Source organism: Ctenopharyngodon idella, chromosome 15 (genome assembly GCF_019924925.1).
Source record: "Ctenopharyngodon idella isolate HZGC_01 chromosome 15, HZGC01, whole genome shotgun sequence".
NCBI classification, from domain to species: domain Eukaryota; kingdom Metazoa; phylum Chordata; class Actinopteri; order Cypriniformes; family Xenocyprididae; genus Ctenopharyngodon; species Ctenopharyngodon idella.
Window position 1 is genome coordinate 15,316,761 of NC_067234.1, and position 23,793 is coordinate 15,340,553.

General features: G+C 36.8%; 1 protein-coding gene across 2 annotated transcripts in view; it reads right to left on the reverse strand.

Annotated features, from left to right (window-relative positions):
* dclk1b (doublecortin-like kinase 1b) overlaps window positions 1–23,793 on the reverse strand; it is a 58,879-nt gene that overhangs the window by 31,191 nt on the left and 3,895 nt on the right. For both annotated transcript variants that reach the window (XM_051863668.1, XM_051863669.1), the window contains exon 3: window positions 21,850–22,196. In XM_051863668.1, the coding sequence (XP_051719628.1) occupies window positions 21,850–22,196 (347 nt within the window). The remainder of the gene's footprint in view (window positions 1–21,849; window positions 22,197–23,793) is intronic.

The following is a 23,793-nucleotide window of genomic DNA, read 5'->3' on the forward strand; positions in this document are numbered from 1 at the left end:
AATATATGCATTTTCAAATTAAATATAAAATAAATAGCATAAACAGATAAGCTAAATAAATGAATTGGCCAAATAATGCATTGGTATTAAGTCAATAATTCAAGGAGGGTCAGTTGGATCAGTGTCTCAAACCGTGTTTGACATCCTTATTCTAAAGGTTAGTGATCAGTGATTCATACTGCATGAATGAGAAGATTCTCACTTATATGTATCATTTACACATACCAATGAGAACATGTTGCTGTAGCAACAGTGACGTCATCACCAAGAACAGAGTAATAAGATGATTCAGTCAGGTGGCACAAAGTGACCTAATGCTCTCACGCTGAGCTCAGATAGAGTGAATGATTCGATATTCAGTGATATTACAGTAGTATAAATGGCATCACTGATAACAGCATAAGGCGGGTAATAAGCCTACTACTGTATATGTGATGTTTTGTGTGCAGCAGAGGGTTAGTTCAGCCTAATCTTTTGCACATTTAGACTACTGTAAATTTCAAAGCTAAAAGTTACTCATGGGGGTATTTTGCATTTGTGAATAGAATAAAGAGATTAATGCTGTGCATAAATAACAGTTAGACAGTTTAACTTCCTTTAATGCTGAAATGTAGGCTAATTACCATTCTGTAAGCCGAGGAGCATGTGCTAATATTTTCAGAGTCACTTTAACACAAAACAGGAAACTCATGAATATTCATATACGCTCCACCCAGTGTTACCAACAATCTCCGAGCGTGTCAAGTATTTGGAGAGGCTGCTCACTGCAGAGCCGTGGGTGGAGCGTGAAGTTCAGCCCCCTCTCTCTGGATGTAATTTGGGTGTAGTGGGTGGAGCTAGAAGGTCCAACCACACCCTAACCCAGGGGTGGGCAAACTCGGTCCTGGAGGGCCACTGTCCTGCACAGTTTAGCTTCAACCCTGATAAAACTCACCGGACTGTAGTCTTCTAGTAGTCCTGAATGAATTGATTAGCTGGTTCAGGTGTGTTTGATTAGGGTTGGAGCTAAACTCTGCAGGACAGTGGCCCTCTAGGACAGTGGTTCCCAATCCTGGTTCTGGAGGCACCCCAACACTGCACTTTTTGCATGTCTCCTTTCTCTGACACACCCTTTTCAGGTCTTGGAGTCTCTACTAATGAGCTGATGACCTGGATCAGGTGTGTTTGATTAAGGAGACATGCAAAATGTGCAGTGTTGGGGTGCCTCCAGGACCAGGATTGGGAACCACTGCTCAGAGTTTGCCCACCCCTGCCCTAACCCTACACATAACTCTATCCCCCCACCCATTAGATCCCAAGAGGTGGAGCTGGACTAGGTCAAGCTCAATCCATGATGTCCAGAGAGGTGGAGCTGGATGAGATTCAGGCATCACATAAGACATGCATGGCTAACCAACTACACAGGAGGTGGAGGAGCTCCTTTTTTACCTTTTAAGCAGATTTATGTGCGTAGTAGCATCATCAGCTTGCACTTATCATAATCTTAATATTATCCAGTGATAATATGCAAAGTTAATTTGAAGATCTTTCAGAGCTGTTGATCACAGGATTTTTTTTTTAAGTTTAAATGTCCATCTCAATGGACATTAGGTTTTAATAAAATTAATTATTAATATTATTAATATAATTTTGTCAACGTTGTGAACAGTGTTGGGGACTTTTAAAGGGGACGTATTATGCCCCTTTCCACAAGATAAGTCTCTGGTGTCCCCAGAAAGAATTTCTTTGTTCTGCTGAATACAAAAGAAGATATTTGGAAGAATGCTTGTAGCCAAACAGATCTCGCCCCCCATTGACTATCATAGTAGGAAAAATAAATACTATGATAGTAAATGGGGGGCGAGATCTGTTTGGTTACAGACATTCTTCCAAATATCTTCTTTTGTGTTCAGCAGAACAAAGAAATTCATACAGGTTTGGAACTACTTCAGGGTGAGTAAATGATGACAAAATTTTCATTTTTGGGTGAACTATCCCTTTAAGGGGTGGTAATATTATAATAAGATCCCCTTCCTATGTCACAAGGGGAGCAAAATCTGAGCGGCTAATTTTTTTTCACATGCTTGCAGAGAAAGGCTTGCCAAAACAAAGTTACTGCGTTGTCCATTTTCACGTTTTCTTGGTTGGTAGATGCACGGGGGACCCGATTATAGCACTATAGATTTTCACGATATGTCCCCTTTAAGTAATGCATTACAATATTGCGTTAGTCCCTAAAAAAGTAACTAAATGCGTTACTTAGTTACTTTTTATGGAAAGTAATGTGTTACGTTGCTTTTGCATTACTTTTTTCATCCTGGCTGGGCTGTTTGTTTGTTTTTATAACAACAAAAAAAAGTTATATTTATGGCAAATGTAAAGACCCTTTAAGGAAATGCAAATTCACGCCTGTACAGTAGAGGGCGCAGTTCAAACATGCCTTTCAGCTGTGCTGCCATTCTGGAATACAGAAGAATAGGATGCAGAAGAAGTAAATGAGTAAATGCATGCTCACATTTAGTCTAGAACTAGTCTAGAATAACCGTGTTTACACAGCATTTATCTCAACATGAGGACAGGAGTCAATAAATTGACTGTCAGTCAATAAATTGGAATACAAAATCACTTGCGTTTAATTAAGTAATGCTTACAAAAAGCAAAAGTAAAAGTAATGCTTACTTAAAAAAAGTAATCTGATTACATAACTTGTAATGTGTTACCCCCAACACTGGTTGTGAACATAAACTGTCATTCATTTTTTCATTAGGGGAAGTTCCAGTATATGTACTTTTCAAAATCTTCAATGCTAGTTCATATAATGTTTTTAAACTGTAGTTCATAAGTACTGTATGGTTAAAATATGATGAATTTTGGTGTCTATTGTAGTGAAAATGGAATAAATAAATAAATCTAATAATAATCTAATAATAATTTTCCACAAATCTTGTTTTTTAGACTCATATATTGGAGAAGAGCAAATATCAAATGGATATTTTTTTTTCTGATCAGGGGAAAAAAATCAGGTCTGAAGTTAAAATTGAGCAGGGCTGGATGATGATATGACAAAATATGTTGCTGATATAAATGATCAACTGTTTCAGATTTACAAGACAAGACCAAAAACTTCCATCAGCTTTAATTTAAACTGCACAGAAAACCAAATAATAATTTAAACATGCCATTTGCATTCCAGTGATCACTTCTCCCGATCACCACAAGATGGCACAAGCACTTCATTTTGCAGATGCCACGAAACAAGGACTACAGAACTAATTCTTATAAGCAATTCCTATTCTTCTTCTGCCCAAGACACCAACATTTCAGCTCATCTCTGAGGCCCCTGAGGCTCCTGTGGGCGCCTGCCATATCTCAGCACCAAAATATCATAGTAACGTGTGAATGGGCTCTTTTAAATTAGGGCACACTTCAAAATCCTGATGGCAAGTACAACTCACATGTAGGTCAGAACATGAAGAACAGTGTAGTTCACTAGTAACATTCAAACCGTCAACGTTATTCACCTAATCAGATTACATCCAGATAAACTAAGATCAGGAAAACCTAGGACAGTCTGGAAAACTAGTTATTTTGCTTTGATTGCAAAGTGTAAATCTTCTGGCTTTAAGTCAGTCTGTTGGCAGGAACCGCTTGTACCAGGCAGGAGCTGTGGAACTCAAAAACATGCACAAATCTGATGAATTATGTTATTAATCCATACAGTATCCCCCATCTGAAGTAGTGACTAAAACTGCCCTTATGGAAAGAAAAAATATTTCCCTATATGTGAATGATCAATATATTACAAGATTCAACAGTATATTTGAAAATATTCCGAAAAATATATTGCGTAAATATATTACAATATATTGAATTTCCGCTTTTCATATTGAAAAATGTGTGATAATATATTTACTAATATATCATAATGTATGTAATTTTATATTCAGTAATATATTTCATAATATATAGATTTATATGTGCTCAGATATGGTACTGCATGCATAATATATGGCAGATATATTTACTCATGCAGTATAAACACATATATGGTAAAATATATTATGTAACATTTCTTATATTTTATAATTATTTACATTTTAAATGTTTCATATTTTCAAGTTAGTTAACAAAAGCACACCTGCACGTACTAAAGTTTCTACCAAAGAGACTATCACTGTGTTATAGCATGCACAGCCTTTACTGTTTAAATAAAGTTATTATAGTCGTAATGGTGTTCAGTCAGTCATAAACCTCACCACAGGCTCTACTCTTCAGCACAATGGTAACCCCAAAAACTCACACATACCAGAAAACCTTTTAAATTCCAAAGTAATACAACTTTAAACACTAACAGATCTCCCCCTACATCAATATTGAGCAAAACACATGAAATAGCACTTAATTTTAACATTTACTCTCCTTTAACAGTCAGAAGCAAAGCATGCTGGGAACTAGAAGTCTGTTGTAACCACTGATTGTAACTCATTGCATGAATGTGTGTATATATGTGTGTACAATACGCATTTATATGGGAACATGTATGTGCAATATATGTACACAATAATGAAAGTAATGCTATTTTTGTCTTCATTTATAAATATTTTATATGTATCAATATATAGCCATACATGGTCAATGCATATATTGCAGTATATTGAAAATATAAGCACAAGTTTCCCATACATGGAAATGTATTATGTAATATATTGCATTATATTTTGCAGTATATTCCCATATATTTTTGTTCCGTAAGGGTGGCTCTGTAAGTAAAGTAAATTGGGTTCAAGTGAAAAGATGCCAAAATACGATGTACTCCATTCATTTAACTCAAGACTCTGAACCTCTTAAAATATAGCAAAATGTTTTTTCAGACTTCAGTGTGGATATTGGTTGACTTTATGCACTAAAACAAAGTTTATGTAGGTAGCATCAAGTAGCTAGTCCATAAATCTGTGTTCAGAAGGATATAACTGGTCAGGAATTACTGCAAGCATCATCTATGAGGATGTGTCATCAATAAATCAGGGTGATACAGTGATATGACCTTCTCTGTGGTTCTCTAATTGTGATTAGCAGCTGCATGCGAGAGTTAATGAGCACCTCCCGCAGGTTTATGTCCTGTTTGACAGGAAGCTTTTTACTGGGACTTCCTCTCAATGCATTACTAGGATGCAGCTCATCTGCAAAGCCATTACTGACACTTATCTAAAGAGAATCTAATGCAGAAATGCATAGTAGATAAAGCTTTTGAGAAGTTAGAGGTTTTTTTTTTTTTGTTTTTTTTTGTTCCCCGAAAGCAGTGTCTAATTCAACAACCTACCAAAACTAACATGTTCATTTTACAAAAAAAAATTAAAAATAAAAAAGTAAACCCAAATTGCAAGCAAACATCATCAGGTGACAATATCCACATAACACTCTTCTTATTGTTCATATTTCATGAGGCTATTTGTCTCCTGAATAAATCTGGGTGCTACAAACTGACACGCATGAATAATTCACTAGATTTTCAAGGATTCTGTTAAATGTGTACGTGCAGAAGATTTTCTGTTTCACTGGAACATTAAAAATCCCACAATGCACCGCAAAAACCATGGAGCATCAATGCTCACTATGCTCCCTTAACAAAAATTACATCACATTTCTAAGCGCGAAACATAAAACGCACGAGCCAACTCAGATGACACGCAATAAAAGATCTGAAAAAACAAACCGTTTTATTTTGTTTGTTTGTGGGTTTTGCTGACATAAAAAACACACACATCGCTAGACAGGTAATGAACACCTAGTTAACATTTATAATTAATATTCAGCTGAAATGTTGTAAGGTTATGTAATAGAACAATGTGTTTAAACAGCACAAAAAATAATATCAAAAAGATATAGGTCTTGCCTGTTGTTGATTAAAGGAACAATATGTAAGATTTTTGGATTAAAATAAAACAATGTTATATGTTTTTTTTGACTGGAGTACTTACATTATCTAATATTCCAACAACATTTAAATCCAGAGAAATCAGCTATTTTATCCAGTGTAACAGTCTGTCATTGCACGGTGTGGCCTGTCATATCCGCGCTACCCTTGCTCTTGCTTCCTTACCACAGTAACGTTAATAAAACTTTAAAGGGGACCTATTATGCCCCATTTTACAAGATGTAAAATAAGTCTCTGATGTCCCCAGAGTGTGTATGTGAAGTTTCAGCTCAAAATACCCCACAGATCATTTTTTATAGCATGTTAAAATTGTCACTTTTTGGGGTTGAGCAAAAACGCACCGTTTCAGTGTGTGCCCTTTAAATGCAAATGAGCTGCTGCGCTCGGCCTAAGAGAGCTGATTCTCTGGTGTCAGGAGTCAGTCAGCATGCACTATAATGACAGAAACTGAATATATGCTGCATGGAGATAGAACAGAACAGGTATAGTTTAGTTCAATTATGGTTATAACTTATATTGTCTTCTTGTTTTTATCCACTATATTAGTACAAGCCTGTTTACCGATAAGTTTTATAACATTTATTGTACTTCACAAAAAAATATGAAGCATCTGTTTTCACTCTAGAAAATCACTGTAAGAGCTTAATAAAATACAGTGCAAGTGTGCATTAAAATATTATCCATAAACTCTCTCTCTTTCCCTTTCATTATCATCACACAGCGAAGTACACAGGATCTGGAAACGGCTTGTTCTGAGATACTGCTTTAACTTTGTTAATGTTTTGAAAAAGCGTTAGCGGCGAAACTTGCATACTGTGCCTTTAATATCAGCAGTAACGTTCTACAATGTTGTACATTCATTGTAAGTTGTACGTAGTCATGTCACCGGAAATTGAGTAATCACTGTACCTTACCAGTGCCCGGATCCGTGTACCCAAAATACTGATTCATAAGCTAGGGAGCTGATTGAAACACCCTAACAGATTCCTTTCATAAAAAAATATATATTCCCGACTGTGAAAACGGGAAATCTAGCAAAATCTCTCGCAGTCAAAGGTGACTTTAGACTAAACAAACATGGTGGACAACAGGCAAGAAGAAATGGTGACAATAGTGTTCGGACTGTTTTTACAAAAAAAAAAAAAAAAAGTGTGAAAAAAATGCGTGAAAAAAATTAAAAGGTTTGGATGAAGTCGCATTATGCTTCCATCCTCCGTCAGCTCGCTTTCTGATTTTGGTGCATGTGCATGTGTATTTCTCCTCGGGATTCCCCCACACAACAGGACTTCTGATTTGGGATCGGTGCGGCCCCAACGTTCTTCCAGGCAGATTTAATCACAATTAACACACGTCACACCACAAGAAAATTTGATAAGATAATCTGTAGAACCATCAAGATAATCGGGACTTTACCCAGGATTGTCAGAAAAGGGGAAATTTAGGCCCAAAATCGGCCCAATAATGTTGCAGTGTATGGGTGCCTTTAGTAGATTCATAATAATCTATAATCTACTCAAAATAAAAAAATATAAATATCCTAGCAATATACTCTCTCTCTCTCTCTCTCTCTCTAATATATATATATATATATATATATATATATAGTACAAACTAGAGCTTTATAGCCTTTCAATAATTTATAGTCTTTCGCACTGTGCTGTCCCAAATTTTCATTACACTGAGACATGTGCAATCAAAGATTTAGATCACCTGTGTGGGGGTTGCCTCCCATTTCAGCAGGAAGGATTTTTCTCAGGAAAACACATTTGCATATTTGCTAGAAATAGTCTGTCTGGGTTCTGAGGTCGTGTGGGGGAGGCACAGTGGTGGATCTGTCATTGGAAGAGGAAGGGAAATCCAGGCCAGTTTGATAAAGTGCACAGACTAGATGCTGAGATGAAAATTGGATTAAATGGAATTTAATCTACCATTATTATATTATCATAGGGAAACTACATTTCGTTATGCTTTAGTTGAAAGAAAGCATGTGCAAATTAATCTGGTTATTTTGAATGAATAGTTTAAACTATCATCACTGCTGTATTGAAAGGATAATAGCACATCCCTTAAACAAAAATACTGTCATTTTTTATTTGCCCTCATGTAATTCCAAACCCATAAGCTGTTATTTCCTTTTGTGGAACACAAAAGGAGAATTCTGAAGAACATTTTTATGTTCTTTTCCATACACTGTTAAAAATAGAGGTTCTTTATTGGCAATTTGGCATCTATAGGCGCTTCTCCACTGTCGGGATCAACAGTTCTCATTGCGTAACCGTTCCATTCCATGCCAATCCAGTCCAGCTGGTACGTTTACGGTTACATTTTCCACTGTGGAGCTGGGTCGCTCTTTGGAATGTAATACAAAAACGTTAGTCGTTGCCTTGGTAACGCACCGGTTTACTGATGATATGAGATGTAAATAACAACTGCGTTATGGAGGATGATCAAATATTTCTTTTAATTTTATTAGCCAGCTACAGAGAAACTGGTAGCCAGGCAACAGACAAGTGACCAATCCTGAGTGGCGATGTGGTTAGACAACCGTGCCGAGAACTCCAGGGTGGAGAACGGTTTGTAATCCTGCTGTGCCTTACCAGGCTCAAGTGGAAACATAACTAGAACTGTTCCTTAAAGGGATAGTTCACCCAAAAATGACAATTTGATGTTTATCTGCTTACCCCCAGGGCATCCAAGATGTAGGTGACTTTGTTTCTTCAGTAGAACACAAATGATAATTTTTAACTCCAACCGTTGCGGTCTGTTAGTCGTATAATGCATGTCAATGGTAACAAAATCTAAGAGAGTAAAAACAAATGCACAGACAAATCCAAATGAAACCCTGCAGCTCGTGACGACACATTGATGTCCTAAGACAGGAAATGATCGGTTTGTGCGAGAAACCGAACAGTATTTATATCATTTTTTTACCTCTAATACACCACTATGTCCAACTGCCTTGAGCATCCGGTGTGTGAGGTCTGCAGGACATCATAGCTGCAGAGTTTAATTTGGATTTGTCTGTGCATGTTTTTTTTACTCTCATAGATTTTGTTCCCATTGACATGCATTATACGACTGACAGACTGCAACGGTTGGAGTTAAAAATCATCATTTGTGTTCTACTGAAGAAACAAAGTCACCTACATCTTGGATGCCCTGGGGGTAAGCAGATAAACATCAAATTTTCATTTTTTGGTGAACTATCCCTTTAACATTCTAAGAACCGTTCGGCCCGACGATGGAAAAGCGGCTCTTATGGTTCCGTGAAGAACCTTAAACATCCATGGAACCTTTTCAATGCGCAAAAGGTTCTTTATAGTGAAAAAACGGTTCTTTGGATTATAAAATGTTTTTCACACTAAGAAAATAATATTCTTTTAAGAAATGTTCACTGAAATGTTCTTTTGGGAACCCAAAATGGTGCTTGTAAGGCATCACTGCAAAAAAAAAAAATTACTATTTGAACCTTTATTTTTAAGAGTGTACAACTATCTATAATGAACTTAGACTGTCTAGCTTCAAAAAGGACTAAAACACAGTTATAATAGACTTATAATCAGGGTTACCCGGTCTGTGTAACAAAAGTAGCCCAATGGCCAGTCAAAAGTAGTCCAAATATATCTCAATGCGATTTTCTCCATTGGGGGGCTGAATTCTCTGCTGAATTTGTACATCTGGGTGGTGTTTTGGGGGTGTTGGGAGTGCCAAAATTGTACGTACGGGGGTGGAAATCAACCTGCGGCAACAACTTAAAAGTAGCCCAATTCTGCGGAAAACCACAGACGTGGTAACACAATACATTCACTTTAAATGACGAATAGACCAATATTTAAACTATTATTCACTAATAATCTTCACAGCAACTATGACTGAGGTTTGACATAATGACATTTGATGTCACTGACATCTAATTTGTGCAATAGGCATCATATTTGATATATGACTCAAATACTTCATATATTTGATTGTTGTTGAATGGAAAAGATCTATGTAAAGATTATTTTAGATAACAAAATAGCAGCATACAGGTTTGGAACAACATGTTGGTGAGTAAATGATGACAGAATTGAACAAACATACTGTACTTCAACATATGTTAGTCTTGTCTGTCCTATTCTGTAAGTCTTTAGCCACTTCAGCACACAGTTCATGGAGGTCTTACCTCCAGCTACCACACTGTGTGCTACTATAATTTAACCCACCTCCCACTGAGACTTAATGGAGACAGAGAGGCAATCACAGTTCAAACGCAGCCAGATTCTCCTACAGCAGACATCTGCTCATTATCATTTACCACAAAGCAAAAATGATTTGGATTTCCTGCAACGAGACATTACAATATGGATCATTTCTCTGCCATTGAACTGAACGAGAAAACGAAAGAAAAACTGATCACGAAAGACAAGCCAAACACAGTAAGATGGTGCGGCTGGGAGAGTATTGATTTCCTCTCGGCATGGACTCAGTGACACAGCAGCAGCAGTGCAGGCCGCCACGTGTCCCAGCAATAACCCACAGAGCATCGATCTGGACAGACTCCCGCTGTTAATACTCAGAAGCTTTCATCAGGCAAAAGCAGGCAGCCTGTGCTCACAGATGCCTTTCAGAGTCTCTTAAACACAGGTTAAAAACACATGGGCATGACTGTGGAGGTGAATCTGTAAGACATGGACTGATGAAGCTCATTCAGTTGCAAATTTTACTTTCCTAATGAGACTCTGAAACCAAACTTTTACTATTAAATATCAATAAGTGAATACATTTATTTATGTGGGGTGCAGTGTGCATTGATAAAAGACCATACACAAATGATGTCTAATCTACACCATCAAAAAGTACTTCCTGTGTTGGGTAATAGCATCCTGAAGAGTTTTCATTTATTATTGAGAGGTTTATGGAGTGGAAATGCACCATTAGAGTTAACCATGCATGCACTGCTTCAGCGTGATGGTGTTCTCTCAGCCAATCAGAAGTTAAGAAATCTCGAACCTTGTTAGAAAAGTTTACAATCCTGAAGGTGGCACTTGTGGTACTTCCTTACACAGAGGGTTTCGTTTTTCTGTTAGGACAATAATAACACTTGATTGATTCATATACTATTATTAATAAAGGTTCCAAAAGGGGGTTTTCACAGCAAAGCCATAGAAGAACCATTTTGGGTTCCTGGAAGAACCTTTCAGTGAACCGTTCTTAAAAGAACCATTTTTTTTTTCTTTTTGGTGAAGAAAATTTTAACTTTTTCCACTATAAAGAACCTTTCGTGTGATGGAAAGGTCATGGATATTAAAGGTTCTTCATGAAACCAAAAATGCTAATAAAGAACCTTTATTGTTAAGAGTGTACTTAATCACAATCTGGCCTAAAATAAACATTAATTTCTAGAAACTTCCAAATGAGTGCATAGTTTCACAATAATAATAATAATAACTAGATAAAAAAGTTCGTCGAGACAAACTTTAAGTTGGCTTGAAAAAGTTGGTCCAGAAAGTTTAAAGTAGTTTATAAAGTTTAAAGTTTTAGTTTAGTAGTTTTGAGACAGACAGACAGACGGATAGATAGATAGATAGATAGATAGATAGATAGATAGATAGATAGATAGATAGATAGATAGATAGATAGATAGATGAGAAGTGATAGATAGATAGATAGATAGATAGATAGATAGATGAGTTTATGAGTTTGAATGAGGATAGATAGATAGATAGATAGATAGATAGATAGATAGATAGATAGATAGATAGATGAGAAGTGATAGATGAGAAGTGAGATAGATGAGAAGTGATAGATAGATAGATAGATAGATAGATAGATAGATGAGAAGTGATAGATGAGAAGTGATAGATAGATAGATAGATAGATAGATAGATAGATAGATGAGAAGTGATAGATAGATAGATAGATAGATAGATAGATAGATGAGTTTATGAGTTTGAATGAGGATAGATAGATAGATAGATAGATAGATAGATAGATAGATAGATAGATAGATAGATAGATAGATAGATAAATAGATAGATGAGAAGTGATAGATAGATAGATAGATGAGAAGTGATAGATGAGAAGTGAGATAGATGAGAAGTGATAGATAGATAGATAGATAGATAGATAGATAGATAGATGAGAAGTGATAGATGAGAAGTGATAGATAGATAGATAGATAGATAGATAGATAGATGAGTTTAAACATTAATTTCTAGAAACTTCCAAATGAGTGCATAGTTTCACAATAATAATAATAATAATAATAATAATAATAATTATTATTATTTTCTTTGCTAAATTAGATTTTTAATTTGCTAAATTAAAATATTATAAAATTATGATTTCCAGGTCGGCAAAAAAAGTCATGGAAATAAATAAAATCTTAAAATTCAAGAACATTTCTACAGTGTACGTTGGCTCTTAAAGGGTTAGTTCACCCAAAAATGAAATTACTCACCCTCATGTCATTCCAGAGGTTTTTTATCTCCAATAGAAAGCAACGAAATTACCACATTCAAGGTCCAGTGAAGTAGTAAAAACTTCATTAAAATAGTCCATGTGACTGCAGTGGTTCAACCTTAATGTTATTATGAAGTGACGAGAATACTTTTTGTGCGCGAAAAAAAAAAAAAAAAAACGACTTTATTCAACATTTTTTCCTCTTCCCTGTCAGTCTTCTATGCAGTTGATGCAGTGAATGCAGTGCAGAGCTTCCGTGTTTACGTCCGAACGCCAGAATGTGATAATTTCGTTGCTTTCTATGGGAGATAAAAAAAACCTCTCGGATTTCATGAAAAATATCTTAATTTGTGTTCCGAAGATGAACGAAGGTCTTATGGGTTTGAGAAATTGTTCTTACTGAGTGCAATATATATAATTATTTTAAGAGTTCAGTAATCAGAAATGCAATGGGCAAAAGGTGTGGAAACCCTGAATAAGACCTTTGAAAAGAAGAAATTAAAAACAAAACCAATTCTTGATGTTGTTGACCCATGTATTTTATGTCAGTCATATTTCTGTGCTTGATATTTGAAATGACAGCACTGTTTGGTCTGAAAGGACTCTTCATGTTTCACAGAGATGGCAAGAGGTGACCTTTTATGAAGAAATTGAACTGCCTATTGAGGTGCATTACATAAGTCCAGCAGTGGCAGATAATGAGTAATGACTCGCTCTATAAATGCAAGTCAGCTCATTGTGGAAACGTGTGGCCCCATTACACCCACAACCACATGCCACAGCATGAGCTTACAAAAGAGCCAGCGTACTGTCAGGCAGGACTGTATATTCACGCGGCTAACAGACCTGATCCGATCCATATTATGATATAGTGTTCAAAACCAACGGCTGGTTAGGTTCAGCTGTTAAAGGGGACCTATTATGCCCCCTTTTACAAGATGTAAAATAAGTCTCTGATGTCCCCAGAGTGTGTATGTGAAGTTTTAGCTCAAAATACCCCACATTTATAGCATGTTAAAATTGCCACTTTTTGGGGGTGAGCAAAAACGTGCCGTTTCAGTGTGTGCCCTTTAAATGCAAATGAGCTGCTGCGCTCGGCCTAAGAGGGCGGAGCTTCAAGAGCTCGTTCTCTGGTGTCAGGAGTCAGTCAGGACGAACTATAATGTCAGAAACTGTGAATATATGCTGCATGGAGATAGAACAGGTATAGTTTAGTTTAATTACGGTTATAACTTATATTGTCTTCTTGCATTAAAATATTATCCATAAACTCTCTCTCTCTCCCTTTCATTATCATCAACATACACAGTGAAGTACACAGAAACACTCATTACAACTAACAATAAGCAAATATATAAAGACCTTATGCCTTTTCAGGTGGTGCTTAATAAACTGGTAAACTTTATATCCGTGAATCAACTCCAATGAACTGTAATAAAGTGCTCTCACCCTCATTACTGCCATATCCAGTATCACTCTGGAGGCTGTAAGCTGGATCATGAACAGTTACTGATCTATCCTTGAGTAACAACTTTTTAGCACAACCTCTGTTTTGTATTGTCCCTTTGTATTGACATTCGTTCACAAAGCAGTCCGTGTGAAATGATTCACGCAGACATAACTGAATTTCAGTAGGGAGTAAATGGAGAGAGCTATGTGGATTAATCCATCCAGCTACAGAACACCTAAAACACTTGGGAGACATTCTTGTCAATGCAGCAATGGCGGACTGTGTACAACTCACTGTGAACTCGTCCAGGGCGGTTCTATGTTAAAACGGCAGTGTCTGTCAACATTCGTGGGCAGGGCCTGTGGCTAAAGTGACGTCACATTGCCAGGAACCTGCAAACGGCTTGTTCAAAGACAGTGCTTATGACTTATGGGGATTAAAAAAAAAAAAAAAAAAAAAAAGGAGTGGTTGGATTTTTATCATTATAGGGTGGTTGTGTACACACACTTTCATAGGGCCCCTTTACTGTAAAAAAGTTGTATTAATTCAATATATATATTTTTTTTATTATTGATTGATTGCAAGTCTTGCTTTTTGATTATTACAATTTAATGAAACATATATGAATGGAATCCAGAAAAATTAAAACAGAAAACATGGAATTTGGGAAAAATAAAATGGAATTTGGGAAAGAATAAAACAGATGTCATATAGAGCCCTAAAAATGTAATTTTTTGTTAAACGTATAAGTTTAATGATTTCAATTAATTAAACATGCTTTTGATTAGTAAAATTTTATTTAACCATTACACCGTAATCCAGAAAAATTAAAACGGAAAAAAAACAGAATCCAGAAAAATCAAAATTAAATAAAATAGAATACTTAAAAATTAAAGCAGAAAAAAAAAACTGAATTTTGGAGAAAATAATACAGAATTTGGGAAAAAATAAAACCCTACTGATTCTACTGACACAACTCTGCCGAGGACAAATACATGGCTCCAGCGCTCTTCACGAGAGGGACGTCCCGTAGGCAAACGCTTCATTCAACCCCGCCAGAGTCAAAGACGCTTAAGCTGACACAAGCAGAAAGAAGATCACAGAAACATTCCTCTCATCCTACACAGCCGCTGTTCAGCCCTTATGAGCATGACCGCCTGTGGAAATCACATCAGTGTGGAAGCTAATATGTGAATGAAAGAGTCCTCTTAGCCTTTAAGCTAATATTTATGGCACAGACGACAGGAGACACATGCCACCCGGGGGAATTAAAGGGGAAATGCCTGTCTGTCTGTCCGCAGGCTGTCTCACATGATAAGAATAATCTTACATAAAGACGCCAGTGACATCACCACAAAAGGCTTCAAAAGAATGGTGGATTATAACTAGGGATCACTTCACTGTGCAAAGTATGAAAAAAACATAAGTTTCTTTATTGTTGTCAGATTACTGGTAACATAAGCTCTGTAAGGGATAATGAACAGTCAGTCCGTTATTATCGCAAAATAAAACCCCGGCAGGGTGAATGATTAGGACCCCGATGAAGAGTGGAGATTAAAGGCCCACTGAATTGCCATGGAACATGCAGCATTATTTAATGTGTTGATGTAATTTCAACTGAAACAGGAAGACAGGGCGGGACATATCGAACAGCTCCGCCCCCTTTTTAGCACTTCGTTTATACCACAGCTCAGCCAGAGCCGTTGAACCAGGTAAAACCTCAGTTTCCTACTAATCTCCTCTATATCACTTTAAAATACAGCATTCTGTGCAGAATTCAAATGTGTCCGATACCTTTTGTGGTCTGCACCGATTAGTGCATATGATCCGCTCTGTGCTCTCGTGTCTCTGGACCGGAGCAGACTGTGCTCGTGCTGCGGCAGTTTACGTGACACTAATGCGAAAACAGACTTCATTCGCGTCAATGGAAAGCATATTTACACTGTCTGAATCATTTCCTATCCCCTATTTAGTGCACTATGTGTCATTCACCATGTAGAAACTAGTAAATGTGTGAACAAATGACTGATTTCAGCTGCAGCTTCAGCGTCTGTTTATAGTGTAGAAGGGCGGGACTTAAGATTCTAGAGAGCATTTGATTGGACAGAAGATCTGATGAGAAACTGAAGTGCACGGTGATGTCATGAAAATCCGTGATCCATTTTAGCGGAAGTGAGAGAGTGTAAGATTTGAATGCTTATATCTCCTAAATGTGAATTTTGTCATTGTTTTGGAACACAGCAGCTTATTAATAACCTTAAGGCTAACATATTCATACTAAAAGCTAAGAAACTTACATTTTAATTAAATTTGTTGTTATGATTATTCAATTATTATTAGTTTGATGTAGTCATATAATTTTCTCTATGTTCATTTACGGGTTTTCCGCCTCTACTGCTGTTGCTGCAGAGCAAGGACGGGACTGCCAATACACACACACGACATGCTGCTGTGAGCAAGTAAGACGTGCTGCTGCTGTACAATATATCAGGCATGAATTACCCGTAGCATATGAACAGTATACAGGTGGAGCTGGGGAAGGTGGAGGGTTTCTGAAAGCACGCTGCAAACTGCTAAAGCAAATGCTGACCAAGTATTTGAACGTTGAGCAGCAAGCTCATTGGCTACTGATACAGCGGAAACCAATCAGCTGTGCCCTATAGAGAATGATGTGACTGCGAGCAGATCAGCCTGCGCCATCTAGAGTTTCATGACAGAACTTTGTATTTCCATATACCATAATTGCTATGGATAAAAAGGAGGGAACTAATCAAATGATTAAATACTTTAATGATTAAATACTATGTTCTTTTATTTCACTTTTAGATTCTGTCAGGCTGAAGCGTTAAACGTTGATCAGAAATCTCCATCTGGAGCACTTGAACCAAATGCAGAGTGCTGGTCAGTAGAGATGCACCGATACCAAGCTCATGTACTTGTACTCGTACTCATAAAAATACCCCCAATACCAAAGACCGATACCACACGTGACGTAACTGACAGAATTTTCCGCGCACAGAGACACCGGCGGCAGCAGCAGAAACAATGTCAGCCTCAGGGGTGTGGAAATACTTAAAAATTAATGATGACAACACACACATTGCGAACTGCATGCTTTCAATCACAATTCGCTATCGATTAGTGAAGGCGGGATAGGCGGAATCGCGCTGAATGACACAGACCAGAAGCGCTCCCTCTCGCGCGCGATTCCAGTTCTCTCAGACAGCGCGCGATCAGTTCTCCTTGCGTTCTCCTCCACTGAATAGTCAAATGCACACATAGTTGTCAAAATGTCCGTCGTGTGGAGGATCTCACGTAAACACAGTCGGTTATGGCTTAAGTGGACGTAAACATTTGGGTGAAAACAGGATATGTGTCAGTATCCATGGATTCGGTCTTAAAGGGACCGTAGCCTATATTTGTCGTTAACGTTAATAAAACAACATGGTAAATAAACCTACTGTATCTAAAAAACAAGTTTATTTCATTTTTATCTCTATAGTATTTGTTATATTGTTTGTAAATTTCTTTTTATATAACAACAAATATATATACTGGTAATTATGCCCTATGAAGGTTATTGGACACTGTGAAATTTTTGTTCTTTAAGTTTGTGACAAGCACATAAAAATTATTACTTTTTTCATTAGAGTAATAATAAAGAAGCTGTCCTACATTCATTGGTCTCACTGTGTTGTGCTTGGAAAACTGCAACATCACCAAAAAAAAAAAAAAAAAGAAAAAGAAAAAAAGAGAGAAATGAATAAATGTATACTTTGTATACTGACCAGTAATGTATGACTCATTACTGGTCAGTTACTTATCAGGAAGCATTCCTGATAAATGCTTGTCAACAGATCAACAAACCAATAATAACACTCTAACACTTTTCAAGGCTTGCATCAGTCGCTCTGAGAAAACTCTGAGAGTTGCTCAGAAGGTAATGGCAGGAAGTAATTGGCAAGTAAAGGCTAAGTTTTATTTCAGGTATTGTTTATAAGAGCACAATTCAAGGCGAAATGCCCATCTTGCTAAGTGCTTTCACACTAACTGTTCCTAGATAGTGAAATCTTCTAAATTTCCGCTCCATAAAATATCTAAAGACTTCCTTGAGTTGACGCATATGAATAACACTAATATGGAATTTATTGAATTATGTAGAAATAAAATAATATATTGCCTTCTAAAGCCATTTTTGCCTAATCATTGCTTCGTGTGTGATGCCTGTTTCATTGCAATCTTGAACATCCATCATCCCAACCCAGGCCTGTAACATCACCACTACTGCCCCCCTCCTGCCGCAGAGGCTGTTCCTAAGCAACCACCCCCATCAACCAGATTGCCATAGAAACCAAAAAGAGAGAAATCACGGAGAGGGGAGAGGGCCTTAACATACATTGGATGTGAGAAATCGGGGGATATTCCACACTGTTTGCAAAACATTCCACCTTAAATTGATTGTGATTTCGGGATGTTTTAGTAAATTATATATATATTTTAATGGCCTATATAAGTAATATATCACTTTACCATATATATATATATATATATAAATATATATATAGATATATATATAGATATATATATACATAAAACGTGTATTAGTGTTGTCAAGCTGTCAAATCGATTAATCACATCTAACATACGTTTGTATATATATGTGTGTATATTTATTTATATGTGCTGTACATTTGTGTGTATATACTCATATATTATACAGTATATTTACAAACATTTATGTTAGATGCGATTAATCGATTTTTGACAGCACTAAAATATACATTTGGTAAAAGCGAGTATGTACTGGAGATGAGCCAGTGAAGCACCAGTGTCTCTCTATCTGCAAACAGAAGAAAATATAATGCCACTGAAGGCCAACGAGTTTAAGGCCCTCAGGAGACAGCTTGTCATTTCATCAGTCTGCTCCTGCAGAGACACAGAAAGGTCACCATCACCAACATACGGCTACCTCACTCTGATATTTTTCTTCCGTCTTCTTCACTACAGTATTTACCTTTCTCTCCCTATCCATCTCTTTTGCTCTTAATCAAGCAACATGAATCACAAAACATCCAGGGAAATTCATATCTCAGCATGATAACAGCAACTACTGACAAGCACCACAATATGGTGGCTTTGTGGTTTAAAATATGAGCTTGCGAGGCTGCAGGTTCAGAGTGCAGAAGATTGATTCATGAACTTTGACTCTTTTACCCACAAGTAAAACATTTAACCACAGGTCCAAATTATAGAAGCTTGTTTCTGCCACAGAATAAAAACATAAAAAAGTAATTGCAATGGTAATAAAAGTAAAGGTAATTGCAACTCATAATTCTTTTTTTCTCTCAAAATTGCGAGTTTATATCTCGCAATTCTGACTTGATTTCTTGCAATTCCGAGTTTTTCTTTAAACCTAACTCTAAGAATTATGAGATATAAACTCTGAATTGCGAGAAATAAAGTTCACATTGCGAGTTCAGTTTACATCTCGCAATTTTGACTTTTTTTCTGAGATATAAACTCGCAATTGCAAGTTATAAAGTCTGAATTGCAAGATACAGTTGTGGTCAGAATTACTGGCAGAATTATATGATCAAAGATGAGCGTAAAAATAAATCTGCATTGTTTATCCTTTTGATCTTTAATTCATAAAATTAGCAAAAATCTAATCTTTCATTGAAGGAAAAAAATTCAAAGTGGGGGGAAAATCACATTATGAAATAAATGTTTTTCTCCAAAACATGTTGGCCACAATTATTGGCACCCTTTTATTCAATACTTTTTGCAACCTCTTTTTGCCAAGATAACAGCTCTGAGTTTTCACCTATAATGCCTGATGAGTTTGGAGAACACCTGACAAGAGATCAGAGACCATTCCTTCATGCAGAATCTCTCCAGATCCTTCAGATTCCCAGAACAAGATGTCCAGGACCTCCAGCAGAAAAATAGGCCCACAACATTAAAGATCCAGCAGTATATTTAACCGTGGGCATGGGGTACTTTTTATCCCTGTGTGCACCAAACCCATCTGGTGGGTTTGCTGCCAAAAAGCTCTTTTTTTAGTTTCATCTGACCATAGAAGCCGGTCCTGTTTGAAGTTCCAGATTTGTCTGATAACTGAATATGCTGGAGATTGTTTCTGGATGAGAGCAGAGGATTTTTCTTGAAACCTTCTCGAACAACTTGTGGGGATGTAGGTGCTGTTTGATAATTGTTTTAGGCTTTCTGAGACTCAAGACTCAACTAATCTCTGCAATTCTCCAGCTGTGATCCTTGGAGAGTCTTTGGCCACTCAAACTCTCCTCCTCACCACGCATTAGGACAATATAGACACACGTCCTCTTCCAGGCAGATTTGTAACATCTTTAGTTGATTGGAACTTCTTAATTATTGCCCTGACGGTGGAAATGGGGATTTTCAATGCTTTAGCTATTTTCTTACAGTCACTTTCTATTTTGTGAAGCTCAACAATCTTTTGCTGCACATCAGAACTATATTCTTTGGTTTTACTCATTGTGATGAATGATTACGGGAATTTGGCCTTTGTGTTTCCTCATGTTTATACTCCTGTGGAACAGGAAGTCATGGCTGGACAATTTCATGTTCATGATCACCCTGGTATGCTAAAAAAAAAATGTAAATATGAATGGGAATATACTTCAGAGATATTTTACTCATAAAAAAAAAAATTCTAGGGGTGCCAATAATTGTGGCCAACATGTTTTGGGGAAAAACATTTATTTCATAATGTGATTTTTCCCCCACTTTCAATTCTTTTCCTTCAATGAAAGGTTAGATTTTTGATAATTTTATGAATTAAAGATCAAAAGGATAAACAATGCAGATTTTTTTTTTTTTTACAGTCATCTTTGATCATATTTACCAAGGGTGCCAATAATTCTGACCACAACTGTATAAACTCGATATAGATAAAAAGTCACAATTACCTTTTTTATTTTTTTATTCCGTGGTGGAAACAAGCTTCCATACCAAACAGATCATCCCTATGGTTAAAAAAAAAAAAAAAAAGTCTTAGTTTTTAATTTGAATAATTATTGCTAATATAATGTTAATTAAAATGAATTGAAATAAAGCTGGAATACAATAAAATATAAGTATGATAGATTAAAAAATTAAACTTTTTAAAAATTTTGCCTTGGCAACTAACTGAAATAAAATAAATAAAGTTTAAGCTGAAGACTAAAATCTAAAACTGAAATAAAAATAAAGCTAAATAGAAATAAAAAAAAAAAACTGCATAAGAAAATTACTAAAACTACAACTAAAATAAAAAAAATGGAAAATCTAAAAATAAAAGCTAATTCAAAATATTAATAAATACTATAATATTATATAAATAATACTAAAATAACACTGAACCAAAACAACCACAAAGTATTCTTCACACCACACCATCCACTCAAACCAAAATTCTCTTTTAAATAGACTTCACAGAGATCACAGAATTAAATAAGTTTTCTCTAAAACAGAGAGCAGCTCATCTATAGTACTTCATATTAAAGGAGTCCAAAAAGGAGTAACGTTTGAAAGTAGTCCCAGCATTCACAATTCATTTTTGTCTCATAACCACCAACTTTTACTAACAAAAACAATATGTTTTCACCAAATAATTGAACACAAAAGAAGGGCACTAAAGAGGGAAAGAGTAAGGACACCACTTTTCATTCGTCCTGAATGGCAGTCTACCTCTTTGAGACGATGACGCATGAGCAACATCGCCTTTAGAGAAACCAGGTCACTCAAAAGACACCTTGTTTGACTAACCAAGGTAAGAGTCAGGAGACTAACTTTGCTTTATTTAAAGCTGAAGTGTGTTTTTGCACCACACAAATCTCCTGATCCACTGGCTTCGGACAAATAAAGACTTATGGTTATATAGTGCGTTCACTGTCCACTACTTATATAGTGGGTCCACTACTATACAAATAGTACTTTCAACCAAACAATAGTATCATTACTGCTGCATCAAACAATACAAAAGTTGAATTATCAACTTAAATGGCATGCCCACTGTACCTACCATTTTACCATCCACTGTATAAAGCCTCTTGACCACTCCAGAGTCCAGTTTGATGGCATCTGTGATATCTGTGAGAACCTGCTCAAACGAGTGGGCCGTCTTCTTGTTGAGAAGGATGCGCACGGCCTTCCGAGGCTTTACCCCGCTGCGGATTATGGTCACCAGTTTGGGCCGGATGAAATCCTTGTTATCCTTGATTTCTATACACCCGGCCTTGGCGCTGGCCAGAGAGGTGGGTGCTCGTGCTGATGCAACGGTCCTGACATTAACTGACCAGTTGGGGTTGACATTCTTAGTGTATTCCAGCTTCTTGTAGGGCTCAATTGATCCACACACATAGCTCTCCCCTGTGATACAAAATAAAATAACAGACATAATCAGTGAGAATCAAATCGGTTGGATTCCTAAATTAATCATTCAGACAGGTTTTGTGAACCGCTTCAACAAGATTCACAGAAAAGATTTCACTTTTTTGATTTTTGATTTGATTTATTCATGAATCGGGCATTGATACTTCTATCATTAAAAACTTACCAGCATCCTTAAAGGAATAGTTCACCCAAAAATGAAAATGTGATGTTTATCTGCTTACCCCCAGGGCATCCAAGATGTAGGTGACTTTGTTTCTTCAGTAGAACACAAATGATGATTTTTAACTCCAACCGTTGCGGTCTGTCAGTCGTATAATGCATGTCAATGGGAACAAAATCTATGAGAGTCAAAAAAACATGCACAGACAAATCCAAATTAAACCCTGCGGCTCGTGACGACACATTGATGTCCTGAGACATGAAACGATCGGTTTGTGTGAGAAACCGAACAGTATTTATATCATTTTTTACCTCTAAAACACCACTATGTCCAACTGCCTTGAGCGCGCACGGCATCCGGTGCGTGAGGTGTGTACGCGCTCTGGTGTAGTTTACGCAAACGCTGGAAGTGATCTCTCGCGCGTATACGTCACTCATTGTTTACACAGTGCACAAACATTGTAGGTACGACGGCTAATCAAAATGGTACTTACTTGCACTTATCCGGATTGTTCAAACCGACTTAAAACTAAAAGATTACATTCTCTCACACAAACTCATTCGGGAGTGGTGACTTTCCACGTATTCCCAACTTCTGAGCCTGCTCGCCTGAAGTTATGGTTGATTGCTCTTCGGCTGGATATCAACACACCCATTAACGTACTAAAGTTGTTGAGGGTCTGCAGCAATCATTTTTCCCCTGATGATTTTACATACCCAGGAGAGGATCACGTACGACTTAAACCATTAGCTGTGCTTTGATGGTTTTTCCACATCCAACTGAGGTATGTGAGCAAGATCTTTGTGTGTGTCCTTTTTATTTGTAAAGCTGCCCTTACAAAAAGTAACAAAATAAAATTGTTTTGATGTAATAAAACCATGTTTTTTAGTGGTTTACTTCCATTTGTATAACAACTGTTGTACTACAGGCACCATGTTTAAACTACGCCAGAGCGCGTACACACCTCACACACCGCTCAAGGCAGTTGGACATAGTGGTGTATTAGAGGTAAAAAAATGATATAAATACTGTTTGGTTTCTCACACAAACCGATCGTTTCGTGTCTTAGGACATCAGTGTGTCGTCACGAGCCGCAGGGTTTAATTTGGATTTGTCTGTGCATGTTTTTTGACTCTTATAGATGGAGTTACCATTGACAGGCATTATACGACTGACAGACTGCAACGGTTGGAGTTAAAAATCATCATTTGTGTTCTACTGAAGAAACAAAGTCACCTACATCTTGGATGCCCTGGGGGTAAGCAGATAAACATCAAATTTTCATTTTTGGGTGAACTATCCCTTTAACAGGTGGTTTTCGCAGCAATTTTCCAAAGGTTGCTGCAAATACCATTTTGGTTCCCTAAAGAACCTTTCAGCGAACAGTTCTTAAAAGAACAATTTTCCTTAGTG